At 36.0% G+C, this 21,330-nt stretch overlaps 3 protein-coding genes across 3 annotated transcripts; 1 reads left to right on the forward strand and 2 right to left on the reverse strand.

Annotated features, from left to right (window-relative positions):
- Nucleotides 1-5,490: 5,490 nt before the first annotated feature.
- Nucleotides 5,491-10,658, reverse strand: LOC111471275 (ankyrin repeat-containing protein ITN1-like). The gene is made up of 4 exons (XM_023116998.1): nt 10,504-10,658; nt 9,587-10,114; nt 8,505-8,914; nt 5,491-6,829 (listed from the first exon to the last, which is right to left on the reverse strand). The coding sequence occupies exons 1-4, from the start codon at nt 10,523-10,525 to the stop codon at nt 6,005-6,007; spliced, it is 1,785 nt and encodes a 594-aa protein (XP_022972766.1). The 5' UTR covers nt 10,526-10,658; the 3' UTR covers nt 5,491-6,004.
- Nucleotides 10,659-14,383: 3,725 nt separating this feature from the next.
- Nucleotides 14,384-17,504, forward strand: LOC111471167 (probable pectate lyase 4). The gene is made up of 5 exons (XM_023116863.1): nt 14,384-14,855; nt 15,879-16,230; nt 16,303-16,513; nt 16,606-16,674; nt 17,061-17,504. The coding sequence occupies exons 1-5, from the start codon at nt 14,588-14,590 to the stop codon at nt 17,295-17,297; spliced, it is 1,137 nt and encodes a 378-aa protein (XP_022972631.1). The 5' UTR covers nt 14,384-14,587; the 3' UTR covers nt 17,298-17,504.
- Nucleotides 17,505-18,012: 508 nt separating this feature from the next.
- Nucleotides 18,013-19,788, reverse strand: LOC111471151 (exocyst complex component EXO70H1-like). The gene has a single exon (XM_023116846.1). The coding sequence runs from the start codon at nt 19,786-19,788 to the stop codon at nt 18,013-18,015; it is 1,776 nt and encodes a 591-aa protein (XP_022972614.1).
- Between the last annotated feature and the right edge of the window lie 1,542 nt (nt 19,789-21,330).

Raw genomic sequence — 21,330 nt, forward strand, 5'->3', positions numbered from 1 at the left:
CATGTCTCTATTTTAATTAGATTGTTGTTGATTATGAACTAGAGGTGTTTTGTACTATTTTATTATTGTTTCAACAATCTGTGGGAGGTGGGCGTGTATCGTCCAATACCCAGAATTTGAATTGGGATTTAGAATAACTACGTCAATTGTCAATGGTCTCGACATTTTCCTATGATATGATTGCGTTTCCTAATTGACCTTGAACTGTTTCTAAGAGTGGAGGCAATCCACCGCTCAATAATGCTCAAAATTTGAGCTGGGATTTGGAACTCGAATTCGACACTTCATAGTCTCGATATTTTTTCTATGGTGTGACTACGTTTTCTAATTGACTTGAACGGTTTCTAAGGGTGGAGGCAATCCACGCCCAATACCCAGAATTTGAACTAGGATTTGGAACCCAAATTCGACACTTAAAAGTCCAAACAAAACATGTTTGTTTTGAAGTTCTTAGGATTAAATACTTGCACAATTTCTTACCCACAATTTTATATGTTCAAAATCAGTTTGATTCAAATATAGTATTAGTTCGTTCATACAACCCTCATTTACTCGAGTCATAGGGGGACTCGAACCTTTGATCTTATACGTTTATAAACCCGAGAATACAAGTGAAGGGCACCCCCTCCCTCCAAAGTAGAAAAAAAAGTGTCCAAAATTTGGGTTCCTTTGGTTCATATTTTCCATAATTATCATAGTTTTTTGAAGTACTCTCTTTTCTCCACTCATTGACAGCTAAAAAGAACACAGAAGTAAACATGTCTATCATGGTCTGCTCAGTAAAACAATTTCTTTTTTAAATAAAAAATATAATAATAAAGTTTTTTTTTTTTTTTTTTTTTTTTTTTTTTTAAAAAAATCTCTCAATTTCATAGATTCCAAATGGTGTCTGAACTGTGAGGCAGCTTTATACAGCTTCACACTCTCAAACAATCAACCATGGAAGAATATCCCAATTTGCATACACTCACAATTTTTTATTTTATTTTATTTTTTTATTTATTTATTTTCTCCCGCTTTAATCACAAGAGAAATTGTGGGGTCCACGTCCGTTGGAAAAAGTATGTGAAAATCTCTTTCTAATAGACGCGTTTTTTAACGATGATACATAACAGACAAAATAAACAATATCGGCTAGCAGTAGGGTTCACGGTTATAAAAAAAAATTTAAAAATTGAGAAAAAAAAAAAAAGAAAAAGAAAAGTTTGATGATTTCCTTACTTAGCTGCCTCACATGCTAAATAGATCTTGAATATATATTTATTTCTTTAAAGGTTATGTTATGATTAAAGTATACAAAATTTGATGTTTGATCCATAAAAATTAAAGCTTTTGAAACATTTTTTAGCGTTTTAATTGTCAAATGAATATAGTTTGATAATTAAAGTGTTTATCGCTTTTTTAGGTTCATGTGAAACTTCAAGATTTTGACGTCTGAGTCAATAATATACGCAGTTAATCCGTTGAATTAATTTTTTTAATGTTATTGTTGCACTCATTTGTTTTTTTTTTTATTTTAAAAAAATATTTAAAAATATTTGATTTTTTTTATAGTAATTTAGGTTTATTTTTAATTTTTAAAAAACTTCCGAGTCATATTTGTCTAATGAAAATCACAATCCCACATCGGCTAATTTAGAAAACGATCATGAGTTTATAATCAAAGAATATTATATCTATTGAAATGAGGCCTTTTGGAGAAGTAAAAGTAAAGTCACGAGAGCTTAGACTCAAAGTGATAATATCATATGATTGTAGAGAGTCGTGTTCAACTAAATAATTAATTTAGACCACTTAAATTTATTATTAATTTTAAAAAAAATATTTTTTACTTTCTATATATATATATATATATATTGAATTTGAGTTAATGGAGGTTTTCGGTTTACATTTACTTTTATGGCATCTACGGGTCTAAACATCATTTATGGAAGGTTAGCTAACAACCGTTCCACTAGATCATAAAATCACTTTAAATTCGAGATAGTTACCTATAAGTGCTAGCTAACTATTAGGTCACTTGCGTAGTCTCACACCTCCGACCCAACTCGACCCATATATATATATATATATATATATATATATATATATATAACAATTCATATAATAATATTTTAAGTCAAAGTACTTGAACTGTCCTTCATTAGCACAAGACAAGAAAAACATTTAAAATCAAATAATATTTATTTATTTATATTTTTGTTTTCTTCATGAATATAAAAATAAAAATAAATAAATTATAAATCTTCTTCTCATAACCTGATTTATTTATTTCTCATTCACCAAACAACACAAGAAAACAAAATAATAATAATAAATAAATAAATATTTTGGCTATTAATAAAATATAAGATTTTGTTGATTCAATGTATCATAAGATTTTGTTCAAAACAATGTTAAACCAACCACTCCCTTTTAAATTAGACCTAAATTTTTAAAATGTTTGATTTTTGACTTAATAACGGTTTAAAATTTGAATTTTTTTGGTTAAAAATAAGTTAAGCTAGGGTTAAACAGTCATCGAAATATGTTTATATTGACCTCCTTCGATCTTAAGCCACAAAAATAAGAGGATTTCATCGAAAATACCGACAAATTCTTGTGTCCAGTTCATGACCGCTCCTCTAGTACCAGTTGTTGCTTCATTGATATGTTTACAATGCATCTTTGATTGTTATGGACTGGTACTACGATCTAGTCCTACAATAACAGTGAAAATGGCTCATTCTTTAGTAAAATTATATGAGCAAATGGGTTTATCTCTATTTTCTCGAGCTTTCATTCTAGCTCGACATTAGGAGCATAGAGGCTCGAGATATCTAAAGGAGGTACGAAATCCTTCCATCATACCGTACAATGTATGGGTCTACTTGTTATAAAAGATGAACGTCCTTGTTCCAAAACATACACATAAGTCCTCAGGCAGGCGGGGACGAAGAGACTAAAACAAAAATTGATATCATTAAACAAAACCCGAAAAGAAGCAAAAGAAAGAAGTTTGGAGATATGTTTAAGAAGAGGAAGAGGTTTGTGTGAGGATGGCATTATTGGGAGCAACCAAGGCAGAAGAACATGTGGAGACTGTCAGAAAAGAAAATGTTCAATTCAAAGCATCTCAACATTATTTCTTGCAGATATGTTTTTGGACTCTAACTTGTCATCTTCTTCCCCAAAAGAAATCTAGTCTTTATTTTCACGTTTTGTTCGAGTTATGTTTAGGGATTTGAAATGGGTTCGATCAGAACGAACACTTTGTTCGATTGGTCCACGTTTCAGTTTTCTTTACCTTTGATCTTTATCTAATTTAAGACGGGTTTTAATAGTTATCTCATCTTAAATAAGATATTGTACCTTCGATCTAAAGTTTAGAGGTTCGAATCACGTATGTTGTTGAACTGAAAAGAAATGAGTTTTAATGATTAGTTGAGTGTAGTTGCTCATCCGAGCTACTGGAACATGACTGGTGTGGCCGAAAGGCGAAACTCTCGTTGTAGTTTGGCGATAGAACAATTCAAACTCTAAGTCAGACTAAGGCTAGGGTAACTCATTCTATTCTCTCTGAGGCCAAGTAGGTGAAGCGTCTAGTTTAGGGGCACGCCGATTCACTGAAAATGCCTTGATTATTCTCAAATTTGGTAAGATGAAGATAGAAAACCACAATGATTCTAAAAAGAACTTCCTCGTTTTGTATCCATGTTGTCTAGACTCCAAACTCAATCTTTGTTAACTATGCAGGACATTCCCAAACTCTTTTTTATCAAACTCCTTTCTCAAATGAAAGTGAACAGCCCTGAACAAATTTTCTTGAGAGCGTATCAGGAATCTTTCCTAGGAGCACTACTTCCAAGATAATCCCCAATCGACATAATACCGAGTCAGGGCAGCTCAAGAGGCGCGGCTAGAAGCGCCAAATTACTTTTGAGAAATATCGTCGCTACAATATAGTACTGACAATATCGAGCTAGACCCATGAAAACGAGGTAGGTTAGAAAGTAAGTACGAGCTCCTATCAACTAAATGATAAACATGTATCGTCCTACGTATTGTAACGTTGAGCTAGACCATAAGTCAAGAACAAGCATTATTAAGATTTGCTATTCTCATACTATTTGATCCACACAATTTGGATGGAGAGTTACCATTTTTAAAGTATTTCAAATACTTTGATATTAAGTTCAAGGTCAGATAGTACGGTCCCACAAAGGTTCATTCAAATATTTTTAAAAAGTGTGTAAAGTTTTCAGAGTTGAGAACAAAAGAGTGACTGTTTTAGATTACATTGAAATTTGGTTTGAGTTTTTTTTTTTTTTTTTTTTTTTTTTTTTTTTTTTTTTTTTTTTTTTTTTTGCAGGGTTATGTACCAATGTAAAAAGCCTTGTTCTCTTATAAATGCTTTGAAAACAGCTTTTTATACATCTCACGACATTCTTTAACTTTAACAGTGATATGGCTCGTTAGAGAGCATAAACATTTTGTTTCGTACTTTCATGTTTTGTTTTTTTTAATGTCGTAGATCATACTTTCAAAAGGTTATTTCATGCTTTTTGTTTGAGGTAGGAAGTTTAAATCTCTCCTTATAACGAGATTTTTAAGTCTTTACAACACAATCAGTATGATTTACGAATTAGGTCAATTACAAATGTGTAATATGCAAATATCCAATGAAAATAATAAATTTTATTCATTGTTGTAGTGTAGGAGTGTACAATCAACCCGATAACCTAGACCGACCTAACCCAAATTATAGGAGTTGGGTTGGGTTCATTTTTCTGAATTCAAACCGATTCGATTTCAGGTTTATAAGTCAAAAACTTCAGGTTGACCCGAACCAAACAAAAGTTTATAAATTACATTAAACTTACTGTATTCATTGTTTGAGTTGGGTTGGGTTGAGAAATTTTTTTGGACCAACCCAAAAGTTTGGGTTGATTGGATTGGTAACCCAACCCAACCCAACTCAATCCGAAAGTTTTTAACCTAAAAATTCGTTAGGCATGTAAGTCAGACTTACACAACTAGGATAAGTCCAAAGGATCAAATGGCTATTAAAGGTAACTGGGTGTGGTGTTCTACCAAACGTGCTTTGATGTTGAAATTAGTATAAACTTGGAAGTATTCTCAAAGTGAGCTTGAGCATAGTACTTGTGGGTGGTTTCTTTAATATTGGGCAAGCACCTTGACCTAAGGTCGGGGTATCAAGTGCTTAACCTAAAGTCAGCTATGTTGTGTCGCGCGCACGTGGGCGGCGGTTTTTCACCCTAACACACAGGTAAATTATTTATTTGCTAACATACCCCTCCTACAAACAGAGCAACAAATCACAATGACCATCATATATATCAACTAAAAGGAGCATAATTTATCCACATAACCTCATCATCAACATGTCGAGCAAATAAGGAGAGAATGAAAAAGAACAAATTTATGTAGCATTTAAAATGTATAAAAAAAGATTGATATAAGAAAAGGCATTTTAGACATTTAAACATATTTAAAATGAAGTTAATATGATCAAAATTGAATCCTCAGTCTTCACTAACAATGGCTTCCTTCATGAAAAGTAAGAGCAAAACAAAAGGTACAAAATTTCACTTTACAACCAATCAATTCTCTTCACTATTTGCTTTTCCTTTGTTAGTTTTCTTTTAGTCATAAATAACAGATTCTCTATGTATTAATTACAATTAGAGCATAGAGTTATGAATTACCCGTTAATGGATGATATTTGAAGCTGCCTTGGACGATTCAAATCAGCTAAGCCTCCAAGATCGGCCTAAGACATCCCAGCAGAAGTCTTAACCCAATGGGCTTTGGGATCAGATATGCTTCATTATCTGTTCAAGAAAAGAGACTGCATCAGTGGAGGAATGATGGTCTGAAAATGGGAACCAGGAGTGATAGCAATACATCCTTTGGCACAGCGCAAGTTCCTTAGCCGCTGAGAACTGCAATGGGGCGGGTGATTTTGCAACATAACCATGTTTGAAATGTGTGTAGGATCATATCAAATGGCATAGATTGGATTTATTTCCAAATCAGACTCGGAATGATGCCACGAATGGTTACCATCCGTCATAAGCTTCATCTTTTTCCTTACTCTTCGGATTCGTTTGGACTTGATCACATAGTATGTCATTGCACCGAGAATTCCCGCCATCGTCACACCACCGATGATGGAAATGAGAACTGCTGCCCATCGGTTACGCCGTCCAACGACTATGTAAGATGAAGAAACAAATGCTATTGTAGTGCAGACGGATGCCAACCACATCAACTTATTGATCACTTCCACAACTCGTCTCTCTGATTTAGTCTCTCCTCTCACAATTGTTATTTGTACCACAACAACTGCCAAGGATGTGAACAGGGCGATGGCATTGAAAATGAAGAACACTTGGAATGCTGGACTGCCTACCATCACAGCCATACCATTACGGTCGTCACCGCCCGGAACTGTGAAGATTGCTGCGAATGCAACTGTTGCAAAGAGCACAGCAACCACTGTGATCGAGTTGGTTGCAGTGTTGATTCCAGCTCTATGAAGTTTCCGAAGTTCCTTAGCGATCCCAGTCATGTTTCTGTTTGTCTTGCGAGCTTGTTCGAGCTGAATATGGACATCCTTTTTTATCTCTGTCACTGTTTGTCTTAGCTCATCTCGACGTTGGTTGAGATCATTTGCACTTACTGCCCCACAACGTGCCAAGCAATCTTTAATCTCCGAGGTCTCTTCAGACAGCGGAAGTCCTTCGGCAATGTCGTGGGGCGTTTTAAGGTCTCTCGTCAAAGCATTCACATTTGTATCCCGAACCAGTACTAACTCATTGACAATCTGCAAGAAATTTTAAGGATTCATGAGGGGGAGTTTTATAACGAAATTGCAGTAATATTATTTATCTAAGATCATTCACACCCAAAATGGGTCCAGTAAAAAAATTGTAGTATATGCACTTCGAAATTACCTGATGTAGCTGGTATTTAGTATCTTACATGTTTCGAAATCTTCCACATTTACAAATTATTATGTAAACAAATCAAATGCCTAGTTTTCTTAGGAAAAGAAAGTCATGAAAATACAATTACAAATAAGAATGTAGTTCAAAAGACTTTTTTCTTATACATAGAAAGCACCGTAATGATCTAACTGTGGAACATTGATGAACAGGAATATTGTATATTTTAGTAAAGAGACTCTATCTAAGGCACGTATTGTTGAGGATTGTTGGGAGAGAAGTCCTCATCGACTAATTAAGGAGTTGATCATAGATTTTTATAAGACATACATCTTTATTGGTATGAGACCTTTTTGGAAAACGAAAAGCAAAGTCATGAGAGCTCATGCTCAAAGTGGACAATATCATACCATTGTAGAGGTCCATGGTTCCTAACACGTATTTGCTAGTAAAAATCAATAGCTAATAATTTGTAATGTTGTCAAGCAGGCTTAGGCTAATGTGACAAACTCGATGCATAACTTCAGCTGCCTGAGAATTGGTTAAATAACAAACTTAAACTACCTTATACGACTCAATTATGGAGGGAAGTCAAAAACATAACGGCTATATGGAAAATCTCGTGGGAAGAAATCTAAATGCTCCGGGAGCTTAGAAACAAACCTTTGCATCTCTTCTTTCCATTTCAATTCAAAACATCCCATCTAGATGCCAATTCTTGTACCATTGAGTTTCTGTTGACTGAGTTAAACTTGGTCACTGACATAATTCTATTGTCCAACTGTAACAGCCCGAGCCCACCAGCAGTAAATATTGTTTTTTCTTGGACTTTTCCTTCTGGGATTCTCCTCAAGCTTTTTAAAATGCATCTATTAGGGAGCAGTTTCTATGGGATCTTACAATCCACCTTCATTGGGGGCCCAACATCCTTGCTGACACTCATTCTCCTCTCCAATCGAAGTGAGATTTCACAATCCACCCCCCCTTTGGGGCTCAGTGTCCTTGCTGGCACACCGTCCTTGAAGGAAGGTGGATTGTGAGACCCCACATTGATTAGAGAGGGAAACGAGTGCCAACGAAGATGCTGGGCCCTAAAGAGAGGTGGATTGTGAGATCGCATTCTTATAAGGGTGTGGAAACCTCTCTCTGGCAGACACGTTTTGAAAACATTGAGGGGAAGTTCGAAAGGAAAAGGCCAAAGAGGACAATATCTACTAACGGTGGGCTTGGGTTGTTACAAATGGTATTAGAGCCAAACACTGGCAGTGTGCCAACAAGGACGTTGGGCCTCAAAGGAGGGTGGATTGTGAGATTGCATTCTTTATAAAAGTGTGGAAACCTCTCCCTAGCAAACGCGTTATAAAAACCTTGAGAGGAATCCCAAAAGGGAAAGCCCAAAGAAGACAATATCTATTAGCGATGGACTTGGGCTATTACACAAACCATGTTTATCTCAAACTTAATTGAAAAACTAAAAACCAAAACAAGAAAGACAAGAGGAATGTTCAGTCCATGACAAATGGTCAAATAGGGAAAATGCATGACAATTGATACCTCTGCCCTTCTTTTCCTGGTTGCAACATGTAATGCAGTATTGCCGAACCTGTCAGGAAGCATGACAAGAGCTGGATCTGCACTAAGAAGCAGCTTCACCACTTCACAGCTGGTTCCTTTTACAGCCATATGCAATGCCGTCTGCCCTTTCTTGTCATTCCTCCGTGCTAGTTGTGGATCCTTGTGAAGCAAAGCTTTCACAATTTCAACATGCCCTTGTCGAGCTGCTAAATGTAATGCATTCTTCCCGTTGGACCTGGATATCTCTAGCGAGCTAGAATCTGTTGAAAGCAACACATTGACTACTCCAATATGGCCTCTTGTAGCAGCGGAAATAATAGGAGTTGCATTTGATTGGCCAACTGTTTTACTCAGTCCCGGATCGTGCTCTAACAATACCTGGACGATGGCTGCAAAAGATAATTACTAACTGAGTTGAATTGAAATTACATCATCCAGATGCTTATGAAGGTACAACCACAGCTCTTTAGAAACCACGTGGACTTACAATAGTAGAAATACGTCATTCTATGTTATTAAAAACTGCAAAAGTATCATCCAAATCGTGCCTTTTGTTCTAAACTTATAAGGGTCACTTTTTTATTCAGAGTTCTCATCTCTACTTAAATGAGTCAATTCTAGACTAGGCAGCACTCAACTGAAAATGTGGCACGATCAAAGGTAAAGTAGTAGGATACCATATACGGTAAGCAATAGCTACATCCATATTTCTTGATTGAATGCCTATACTATTTTTCAGTCCATTTATAGATCAATAAACAGAGCATGCATTTTAACACGAGCATTTCTGGACTTCCGTGGTCGAATCTATTCCCTGATTGAACTCGGGGAATCGAGCAATAGATTTGTGAACGCAATCATGTCCAGCCCCCGAAAATTGGTTGATCAGGACTGTTGGAATGGTACAAGTTCATGGATTGGTATTTCCCAATAAGACTAAGACATGAAAACTCAATTCAACAATAAATACAAGCAGAAAAGGCTGTGATTAAGGACAAACTTAGAGTAAAAAAAATGACAGAAACAAAAGAAAAGAAGCTTGCATAGGAGCAGTAAGATACCTTCGTAACCCTGACTTGCAGCAATATGGAAAGGATCGAAACCAGACCTATTCTTCATAGTCATACCCTCCTTAGTGGAATACTGTAACAGCTCCTTCACAATATCCAAATGCCCCTTCTCTGCTGCTGTAAACAATGCCGTCTCTCCCAACTCATTCACCTCATTCACAATAGCAGACCTTATCTCTGCAACCTCTGCATCAAAATCTGCTCCACTCAAAGTTCCAACCATCTGAGCATCTATTTCACCCAAAATCTGTCTCACAGCAGTCAAATCACCCCTCTGTGCAGCCAAGTGCAGCTCAGTATCATTGTGTTTGCCTGTCACCTGCTTTACATACTTCTTCTTATCCAACCTCTTGCCAGAATTTGATAAAACCAGAGACTTGCTGGAATTTGATACGAGCAAGGTCTTGCTCGAGTTGGACAGCACCAAAGTGGGTGTGGTCGGAGTAGGTGGAGGCTGCAGCTCATACAGATTGCTAGTGCTGACCGATAGCCGCAGCCTTTTCTCCAGGTCCCTCACGCCTAAAATCAAAAACCACGAGAAGATTCAATCAAAATCATTTCATATATCCTAAAAAAACCACATAAATCTTCGATTGAAAATGCAGTGACCCTAGCATCAAAATGAATGCAGTTTCTTGCTATTCATCAATACCATTAAACATCAAGCAAATAAGAAAAAAAAAAACGAAATTAAATTCAATCTCAATCGTTTTTCCAACCGAGGGGGATATCAATAACGCAAGAGACAACAAAACAATCATATACGAATTTCTTAGAAATCAAACATCCAGGACCAAATCCTTCTCCACTTTCTCGGCCATTAAAAACCGATACATTGTAATAATTTCAGCACCAACAAAAAGGAAAAACGAGGAAGATGAAAAGGAATTGAAGAGAAACAAGAATACCAGGTTTGATCCCAATCCCCATGGCTAAAATTCAAGGAATGCCAACACTACAAAATCACCGTTGTGAGAAGAGATTTATTAACATTTTGATGCAGAGGGAAAAGAAATTTCACGGGCTTTCAGAGAGCTGAGAGAGAAGGAATAGAGAGAAAATGAGCGCGCGGCTTCGGCGCTCGAAATAGAAGAAGAAGACGAGCTCGTAAAAACGATGCTGGTGGGGCCCACATCAGGATCCGCCACGTCGGATTCTTTTCTTTTTTCCTTATTTTTTGTTTTTTTGTATTGATATTTCCTGTCTAATTTAAGAAATGATTTTTATAATTTAAATAATACTTTTGGAAACCTAAGGTAAAGTTACGAGAACTCAGGTTCAAAGGAGACAATATTATGGACAGTTGTGTTCATCTAATAATAATAATCCAACGATTTAATTTTTAATCTTTTAAAATATAATAATTTTAAATTCCTAAATATTAATTTATAATTAATTTTTGTAGTTTAACATTTGTCATCATTTTAATTTCTACCGTATAAAATTCTATTAAATATGAAATATTAATTAAATTATTACTAAATTATTTTTTTTCTTAATTAATTAATTATTTATTTATGGTATAAAATCCGCCTATTTCCAAATCAAATATTATATCTATTTTTTACTAAATTTTTTCAAATCTAATGTGATCGACATGCCATTGATATAAACTAGAGAAATTTGCAAATATGGTCCTTAAACTATAGGATTATTACCATTACACCACAAACACGTTATTCGAGAAATTACCCTCGATTTTACAAACGATATATGTTATAAGAGTATAGATTACTATGGACCACAGTTCAAGTTCACCGCTGATAGATATTGTCTATTTTAGCTTGTTATGTATCGTCGTCTGCGTCATAGTTTTAAAACATGTCTACTGGGAAAGAGGTTTCTACTTCCACACCCTTTATAAGAAATGTTTTGCTCCCCTCTCGAACCGACGTGTGATCTCACAATACAATGGTATCAAAGTTAGACATTGGATAGTATGCCTCAACAAGGGAGGTGGATTGTGAGATCCCATGTCGGTTGGAGAGAGGAACGAAGCATTTCTTATAAGGGTGTGAAAACCTCTCTCCGCATTTAAAACTTTGAGGCTGACGACGATACTTAATGTCACGACCCCAAAAGAAATTTAACCTCGAGTCGTGACTAACAATGACTATGACGTGTAGTGTGCAAGCAGAGTTTCAAAGGGAAACATTATTTCAAAAATGAATATTTTATTTCGTAAGGAAAACGTTTCGAAAGAAAACATGAAAGACAAAGTGTACTAATCAGTAAAACTAGACTGACACCCTGAGACATGCTTCCTCTATGATAATCCACATGGTTCAACGCGCCCTCTCTTGACCCGACGCCTCACGTACCTGAAAAAGAAAGGTATAGTAAGAATGACTATAAAACTATACTCAGTAAGGCACCTACTTGTAGGCTCTTATCGGACCCTAAACGTAACAAACAACCACGGGCCTTCCTTTGGCTCTAGAACAATGGTTCTGGTCTTAGCTCATTAGGGCTTCCCCTTTGGGACTTGTCCCTCGGGGCTTCTTTGGTTCTTAGTCTTTTCATTTATACCCCTAGAGTTCCTCTTATGCTAACTTGTGTTGAACTAGTGCCCTACGAGTGGCTACCTCGGCATCGCTATGAGATTACCTTAGTCTTACCTAGGAAGTGAGTTGCACCCCCTAGTCCCATGGTAATCCCCCTGTATTTGGGAGGGCTACCTCATCTATCCCATCCAGCTAAATGGTCAGTTACGACGTGGGTATCTCGTTTCCCATGCTAAAACGGCTATCGAGCAGTCGAGTCCTGATCAGGAACCCGCTAGTCCCCCACGAAGCTATAACACCATCCACACACAAGTAGCCTAAGGGTACTCTAGAGGTGGTTGTACGCCGTGGTAGTTTCTTAGGCTCCTAGGGAAAGGTTGGGTCTACACTTACTGACTTGTCACTTTAACCACATATCCCTAGACTTTATCAATCCTGTAGGCCATGAAAATTCAACTGAGTGTACACAACTACCATCCATCATCATTATACAAAATTCATGCAAAGTAAACATTGTGCTCAACGGGGCGATAACATCCATCAACTCCTGAAGCGCAGAATTCACAAGTTCCCATCCTCCTTTCAGCATGAATTGAACACACACACATATATATATATATATATATAAAGAGGAAGTTTAAAGTATAACAGCAATACTCAATAATTCTCGTAGTATTTAACACAATACATCTTACTTTTAACAATCAAATACCTACATTCAATCACGAAAAGCTACGGCCTAAGATAATTAAACTACCATGCATGCATTCCAAGCGACTCCTACAAGTATTTCTTCCTAAAGTTTAGTGTGGTGACTTACTTGGATGATGCGTGCCCTTACGCAGCATTTCCACACAATAGGCGTATCAATTTTTCCTCAATTAGGTCCTATTTCATATAAAATAGGGTCAGGATTGGAATCAGGAGGAAAATAGGGAAAACAGAAGTCGAACAGGACAGAAATGGGCTTACACGCGCTTCCACACGCCAGGACAAAATCACTAGCAGGTTCCACGCGCGAGTGTCACGCGCCCAAGATTTTCTGCAGCCGCGAGTTGTCGGTTCGGTTTGGGTGGATCGCAGGTCGTGGCTGTTTGTTTCGTCGTGTGGGTACCGGGTCAGTCGAGGGATGCAGGTCGAGTTGTGTGGTCGGAAACGCGTGTCGCTGGAAGGCTTATCCTTATACTATAAATCATTTTGACTATATACTTTGAACTTGATCAACTCTTATGTCTCTACATATAGTTCAAATAATCCTACTATTCAATAACAATCTTTACTGAATAAACAACAATAATAACTTTATTGAAAATAGAATATGTTTTTGTTTACAAACTATGATTTAGTTAACTACAAGATTTTGATAAACACAAAAAATACTAAATTTTACAAAGCTAGAGATTCTTCTAGAATCCTTGCCAAACGTTCACACAAAAAAATTAACTTAACAAATTGATTCCAACCAAGAGATGATTAGAAGATGATGGACTCTTAAATCGAACTTTGAATCTATGATGGACACTCTTAGATTCCAAGACGACTCACTCTAAAAATAGCTTGATCATGATTAATCTAATAAATCAATTTTAACATCTAACTTAAATAAAGTTTGAAAGAAACATAACACCGAAAGGCTTTCAACAATAAGGTTTTTGTATTCCACCTTCACTTCAAAATTGAATATTACGTGTTAAAAAAAAATCTAGACGTAATTCAACTACCAACTACAAACTACTAATACTATTGAATACAAACGGGAGAAAATAAGACATAAAATAAAAAAAATCTTTAAATCACTCATATTTGGTTGTCACTCAATTCTTTTCTTTATTTAATACTTAATCTTCGTTGCATTGTTTCTTGTAATTTCTCTTTCAAGTCCATGCAAAATAAATAATTCCCGCCCAATCTTTCAATATGTCAAACTTTAAAGAGAGACTTTTTAGGTTCTATTTTCAAGTTAATTTCGAGGGATTTTACTTTAGTTTTTTAAAATTAAAAATTATATTATCAAATTTTGTATTATAATTTAGATATAAATTAATTTTATATTTTATTTATTAGGTAGGTAAAATGATTTATCAAAAATAATAATTTACAACCATACATTTCCATTTCTATATATTAAAAAAAATAAAATGTATATCCACTCTTTTTTAAAATAATAACAAACGATAATATATATATATATATATATATATATAAATAGTGAATTTACAGAAATGGACATTTTGCACAATTTACACGAGTCATTCTTAGCGGCCTTGGGATAAACGATTCCAATGGGAATCAAATTTCATTCCACGCAAGGCAGAAGACGAAGGCCATTTTGCAGAGAGAAGAAATGGCTGCCGGCTGGAAGCCCTACCCCACAGCCGACATGAGCCTTCCACCATTACAATTCTTACAGCCCACCTTCTTCGATACATAGCTATCAATCCATTTTCGTTTTGCCATATCCACACCCAATTAAAGTTTCAAACGCCTTATGTTAATGGGAAACGCCCATGGCCACCGCAAGCATTTCAACCATGGGGTAAATTCCTCTCCATCCACTAACGCTCATTCTCCCTCCAATAAATATACGCCATCTGGATCAGCTCCTCCAATTTCGACCTCGACTGCCAAGATGGAGTCCTTGCCCTATGCCCTCGTTGATTCGAGTCTTCGTGCCCTTGCCGGTCAGGCCGAGGGATTTGGCCGCGCTTCCATTGGTGGTCTCCATGGTTCTGTATATTGCGTTACTAATTTGGAAGGTGATGATTTATTTATCCTGTTTTTGATTGAATTCAACTGCTCTGTTTTGATTCAGGAATTGAGATGTTGAAGATTTTGGAATTGGGTTTGTTCTTAATTTGAGTTAGAATGGTCATGATTTGTTTGCTTGTTCTTGATGTGGAGAAGTTTGGAAACTGATGGAAACAAGAGTTTTGTTAATCAACTACTTTGGATGCATTTACTTTGATTGATTATATGATTGAGCTGTAGTAAACTTAGGTTTTCGCGCCTTCTCCCTTGGGCTTTTATCTTCTTATATGGTTTTTAGAAAAAGCTTCAAGCTCAAGTGCCACAAGAGGGGTCAACTATTAGAATACGAGTAAAGCGCCTTAGTGTATCTCGATATAGGAAGGGGTATTTTCATCAAATCCCATGAAAAAAAAAAGTTGGGACTTAAAAGCTTTTTGTTTAGGGGTGTGCAAGTTTGGAACCGTGTACAAACAAAGAGGCTAGGCGCAATAGCTAGGGGCTTGCTTCTTCGAGTGGAGCTTGTCTTTTCATTTTGATAGGAATTGGTTTGTTTGTTTCTGTGAGATCTCATATTGATTGAAAAAAGGAACGAGAGCCAATGAAGACGCTGGACCTCGAAGGGAGTGGATTGTGAGATCCACATCGATTGGAGAGGGGAATGAGTGTCAGCAAGGATGCTGTGTCTTGAAGGAGGGTGGATTGTGAAATCCCACATCGGTTGGGAACGAAGCATTCTTTATAAGGGTGTGACAACTTCTTTCTAGCAGACTCGCTCTAAAACCTTGAGAGGAATCTCGGAAGGAAAAATCCAAAGAGGACAATATCTACTAGTGGTATGCTTGAGCTGTTATAGTTTTTGTTTCCTTTCCGTTTTTTTTTTTTTTTTTTTTTTTTTTTTTTTTTTTTGTATGTTTTGTTCAGTGAGTTGGGTTCTGTACCTTATTGAGTCGTATTAAAGGAATTTAACAATGCTTCTACTATACAATATTTCATCGAGGAGTCTCTAAACCTGTATTTTCTGTTTGTTGTAGACGATGGTCCGGGATCACTTAGGTTCGGATGTCGTATGAAAGAGCCTCTTTGGATTATCTTCGAAGTTTCAGGCACAATTCACTTGTCTTCGTATTTGAACGTGTCATCTTTTAAGACTGTAGATGGTCGTGGTCAAAGGATAAAGCTTACAGGAAAGGGATTGAGGCTGAAGGAATGTGAGCATGTGATCATTTGCAATTTGGAGTTTGAAGGTGGTAGAGGTCATGATATTGATGGAATTCAAATTAAACCGAATTCCCGCCACATATGGATAGACCGTTGCAGCCTCCAAGACTACGATGACGGGCTGATTGATATCACCCGGGGAAGTACAGATATCACAGTTTCTAGGTGAGACAAAGTTTCATCTAAGATCTTTCTTAATGCCCAAACAATCTAATATTGTCCATCATGTATTTGTAGGTGTCGCTTCTCACGGCACGACAAAACAATGCTCATTGGAGCCGATCCCTCTCACATTGGCGACCGATGTATCCGTGTAACTATCCACCACTGTTTTTTCGATGGTACACGTCAACGACATCCACGTGTTCGATATGGTAAAATACATCTTTACAATAATTACACCAGAAACTGGGGGATCTATGCTGTCTGTGCTAGTGTTGAATCACAGGTCTTGACACATCTCATCTTTTCCAAATACATTTTAGTTCAAACTACTCCAAAGATTAACCTTCTTTATTTGTTTCTCACATTTTGAATCAGATACACTCTCAGTGCAACATATACGAAGCGGGACAGAAAAAAGTGGCATTCAAATATCTAACTGAAAAGGTAAATCTATTTCTTGCCCATGTGTTCGTCTACGACTATCCGTGCATTGATTTTACACAAGCCTAGTCGTTAGAATATTCTATGTCCCATGATAAAAATAGTTATTTCATCCAACGTCTATGTTACATTCGAGATCGTCTTTTACATGAAACTGTACTACGTATATGTTGTCCCCTTTGGCTCATTATGTATCACCGTCAGCTTTATAGAAGTTTTAAAACGCGTCTACTAGGGAGGGGTTTTCACACATTTATAAGAAATGTTTCGGTCTACTCTCAAACCAACGTGGAATCTTACCAAAACAACCTTTACAGGTAGAAAGAAACCAAAGAAACGAACTGTACTGACCTGGAACCATTGCTTATATGTCTGATATGTGTGTTCAGGCAACAGACAAGGAAGAACCTTCAAGTGGGTGCATATGGTCTGAGGGAGATTTATTTGTAAGTGGCACTCAAAGTGGGCTGCTGCCTGCCACTGCCGGTCAAAGCATGTTTCATCCTTCAGATCATTACTCTGCTTGGACTGTAGAACCTCCCACCGATGCTCTGAAACAGATACTCCAACATTGTACTGGTTGCCAAAACATCCCTAGGCCCTGTGATCTGCCACTTGTACCTTAGTACATTATTGAAATCCTCTAAATTTAGTTATAGGTCCCTGGACTTGTATGGATTTTCTTTTTTTTTATTCCAGTCCTTTGATGTTTTGAGATTTCTATTTAGTCCTTTTTTTAGTTCCCGTGTAAAAACGTTGTGTTTAATGTTATTATTTATACTCGTATCCATGTTATCACACTTTATGTTGGTGCTAAACGCGAAAATTGATAAAAGTTTTAGGGCTTCAATATGAACTCGATATCTTAACCTGCCTAATCTTGATGTTTTACTCTTTTCTCTATCACTTGAGCTTTTAAACTAAGCATTAATCTAACAGTAAGACATCCATTATTTCTCTTGATGTTCAAGTTGTTCAAATCTAGCTCGATTCTATCTCAGATTTGAATCATTGTGGTTTTATATCTTCATCTTACCAAATTGGAGTAATCAAGGTCTTTCAGCAATTCGACGTGTCCCCTATGCTTTGTAGTCTTGTAGGGCGGGGCGAATTGTTTTTTTTTTTTTTTTTTTTTTCTTCCTTTTTCCGTCCCTATGACCCCATGGCAAATCCTTTGTAGAAGTGTAAACAACATTTTGGTATCTCAAAATGAAAAATTAGTCAATTCAAGCATTAGTGAGTAATATTAGTTGTGGATGGTTCAATGTTCATAATGCAAAGTTGAGAAAAAATGAAAAAGGTTAAAATAATGAGTATGGTATGGCTATCAGCTATCAGCCATCAGCCATCAGTCTGTGGAAAAAAAAGGTACGATAAGTAATTATCTACATCCTCAGGGGTCAATCTAGCAATTACCTCCTGCCCCACCGGAAATCTGTGCGCATGGTAGAATTCTCGGTACTTCGGCAACCAGCTTTTCGCTATCGCCAAGATTTCGAATCGAAGCTTCGGGTCCGGTATGATGCTTGATCTCTGTTTCTGGTATGCTTCTTTGAAACTGGAACTGAAATTATCGTAAACCTCCGCCACTTCCGCCGTTGTAAGAGCGGCCATCGGATTTGCTGGCAGCGTCGAGATTACCTTTCCCCATGCCAAGCGCTCGTAGTTGTCGATGTACTGTTTTCCTTTGGCTTTGTGCTTCGCGATCCATTCGTCTCCGAGAAGATGATGGAGCTTGGAGCTTTGGACTTGCCAAACGATGAAACGGATATTGTTGGCTAAGAAGAGGTATGAGAGCGAAATGTCGTCGCACTGTCTTGCTTTGCTGTCGAGCTTGCAGAGGAGGATGAAGATTATCCGCTCCATGTATGAAGAGACCGATGAAACTGGAGAACTGTCGGAATCTGGAGTATTGGAACAAGAATCGGCTGGAAGAGACGATTTCCACGGCGGCGGCCACCAGGAGAAAATTATGTTGAGAATCTTTCGGTACTCGGCGAGGAGAGAGAGGCAGTCCATCGATCGGAGAGCTAAGGTGTGTATTCCTCCGTCGACAGAAAGCGAATTCGAGGAGTCATTTTGTACGAACGATTCGTAATCTGAGAGCATTGTGGAGATTGATCCAGTAAGAACGCTGAGCGAGGCGATGGCTTGTGATCGAATTAATTCAGTAGATTCAAACGAAAAGATCGATTCGATTCTCTGCCAGTTCTCGATTATAGCAGTGAACATATCGAGTAAGTAGAACACATTCTTTTGCGATTTCTTGCTCTTCAAGATGACTTCCGGAAATGCAAATAGAAGCATAGCACCATCTTTGCACGCTTTAGTGAAACAAGATTCGCTAACGGATTCAGAAATTGCGAATACGAAATCACACAACTCTCGTTCCGCATTGAAAATCGTTGTAATAGCAGTATTCACAGCTTCTAACCACTCCTTGATTCTGAAATCGACTGCCTCCGAATCCATTTTACGGATTTGCGACGAAATTTTAACAATACCTAGACGATATATCGCTTCGTCCACAACAGATTTGCGAACATTTCCGTATATTTCAGCACATTCTTTAGCATAACCAGACGAGATCATACACACAGCTATAGCTCTCAGATCCGCCACAAGAACTCGATCTAAACTCGATTCTACATCCATCGGTTCGCGTTTCACGGAAAGAATCCGATAAAATTCAACCTGAAGTCGCTTCATAGCAATCTGCATCAAACTTTGAGAATATTCAAGTTTCTCCGAGGCCAAGAGATACATAACCTTCTGAAGTTCGTTCACACATCGAATGAATCGCAAACCTTCCTCCTTGCTTTGGTTAAACATCGACGTCACTTCAGCATAAGCTAACGACTCGATGCTCCATTTCGTGATAATTTCTGCAGCGGACTGCAAACTCCGATCAATCATCGATTCCGAAAATCTTTGACAATGAATCACGGAGGCGACTTCGGATGAAGACGAAGAATTAGAGCAAATAGGAGAGACCAAAGGCGAGAGCATCTTGGAACAAAGCCCGAAAAGCTTCTTTCCATGTCTCGTCATTCGAGATTTCTGAACCTCTTCGCCTCTGTTTGGGCACCGAGATTTGTCCGCCACTAAAGGGTACATAAATGTGTCTATATATATATATATATATTATATTATTTATAATGATTTATTACATTTTCGTAATTATATTTTAAACGTTAATTTTTGTATTTTTCAATACATTTTTTAATTAGTCATTTAAAATCAAATTTTAACGTTATTATTAAATAATAATAATAGTTTTACACTAAATATTTATTTATTCTTCAAGATACATAAAAATTTTAAAAAAAAATTATAAATATATTAAATAATTAAAGGGTTATGAAAGAAAGTGGGGTGCAGACTTTGTCATATTATATAAAACGACGTCGTCCGGAATGTGAAGTAATGAGCTTAAATTGTTCTGTTTAAAAGTCATGAGAGTCAACAGACTAAGTCAATTGAGACTGATTTTTATTTTATTTTATTTTATTATTAAAAAAAAGTCAAATGAAATGGAGAGTAAGCGTATATATTTTTTAATAAATACATATTTTGTCATAATAAAGAAAAAGTGGGAAGGAAAGTCAAGTCCAGAGAAAAATAAATGATTTAATTAATTCCAACAACTTTTATTCAAAGATATTAATAATAATTATTTTATTATAAGGTCGAATTATTCAAATAATGTGTCCCCATCCACTTAATATCTATAATTTTTATAGCATAAAAATAAGTCAACAATGTCTTTATAAATAATATAATATATATTACATTACTAGTTTCTAACAATATGCACGTGAAATCCTTCTTTTTTTTTTTTTTTTAAATACAAATTCATTTTTTTATTAAAAAAATTAATTTTAAAATACAAAAAAAGTGAGTTTTTTTTTGTTTTTTTTTTCATTTATATCTAATAAATAGAAGAATTTTTTAAAAAATATTTAATATATTTCTCTTAATATTGTATATAAAATTAACACTTTAAAATATATTTAAATTTTTTAAAGCTTACCCGAATTTTAAAATTTTTATGAAGTAGTCAGTCCACTCGAATGTAGAATTGCGGGTCGTGCAATCGAATCAATTGTGACCCCGCTCCAAAATTCATAATCTTCTTCCTTATATTTTTTGTTTGAATTTCTTTAGGAAGAACAAAAACATTATTACTCAATTATTTTTATGATTTTTTTTAAAATTATTTGGCCAGATGTTTTAATATTTTTAATGAGATTACTTATAGTATGAGTATGAAAATAATTGACATGCATCTAAAGAATGAAATCATGACATATATATATTTTTTTTCAAAATGATTACAAAACGAACCTTAAATTAGTAGTTTTTTTTAATTATTATTATTAGTACGTTATCATTTAATTAGTCAAAAGCTACCCTTTGGCCTCGTTGTATAGCTTACTGTATAGTCTCATAGGTCGTTCACACAAGAAAACCGTTTTAGTTAATGGAATAATATAGAACTAAAAGTCGCTAATGAACTAAATATTTTAAAATTGATGTGACAACATGTGACATTTTTTTTACGAAACTAAGTTCAACAAAGTCAATAGACTTAGAAGTTAAGTCTTTGAAGCATTTTGTTTGTTAACTCAAAACGACTTTAACTTGAAAACAAATGAG

This window comes from Cucurbita maxima, unplaced genomic scaffold, assembly GCF_002738345.1.
Source record: "Cucurbita maxima cultivar Rimu unplaced genomic scaffold, Cmax_1.0 Cma_Scf00049, whole genome shotgun sequence".
NCBI classification, from domain to species: Eukaryota; Viridiplantae; Streptophyta; class Magnoliopsida; order Cucurbitales; family Cucurbitaceae; genus Cucurbita; species Cucurbita maxima.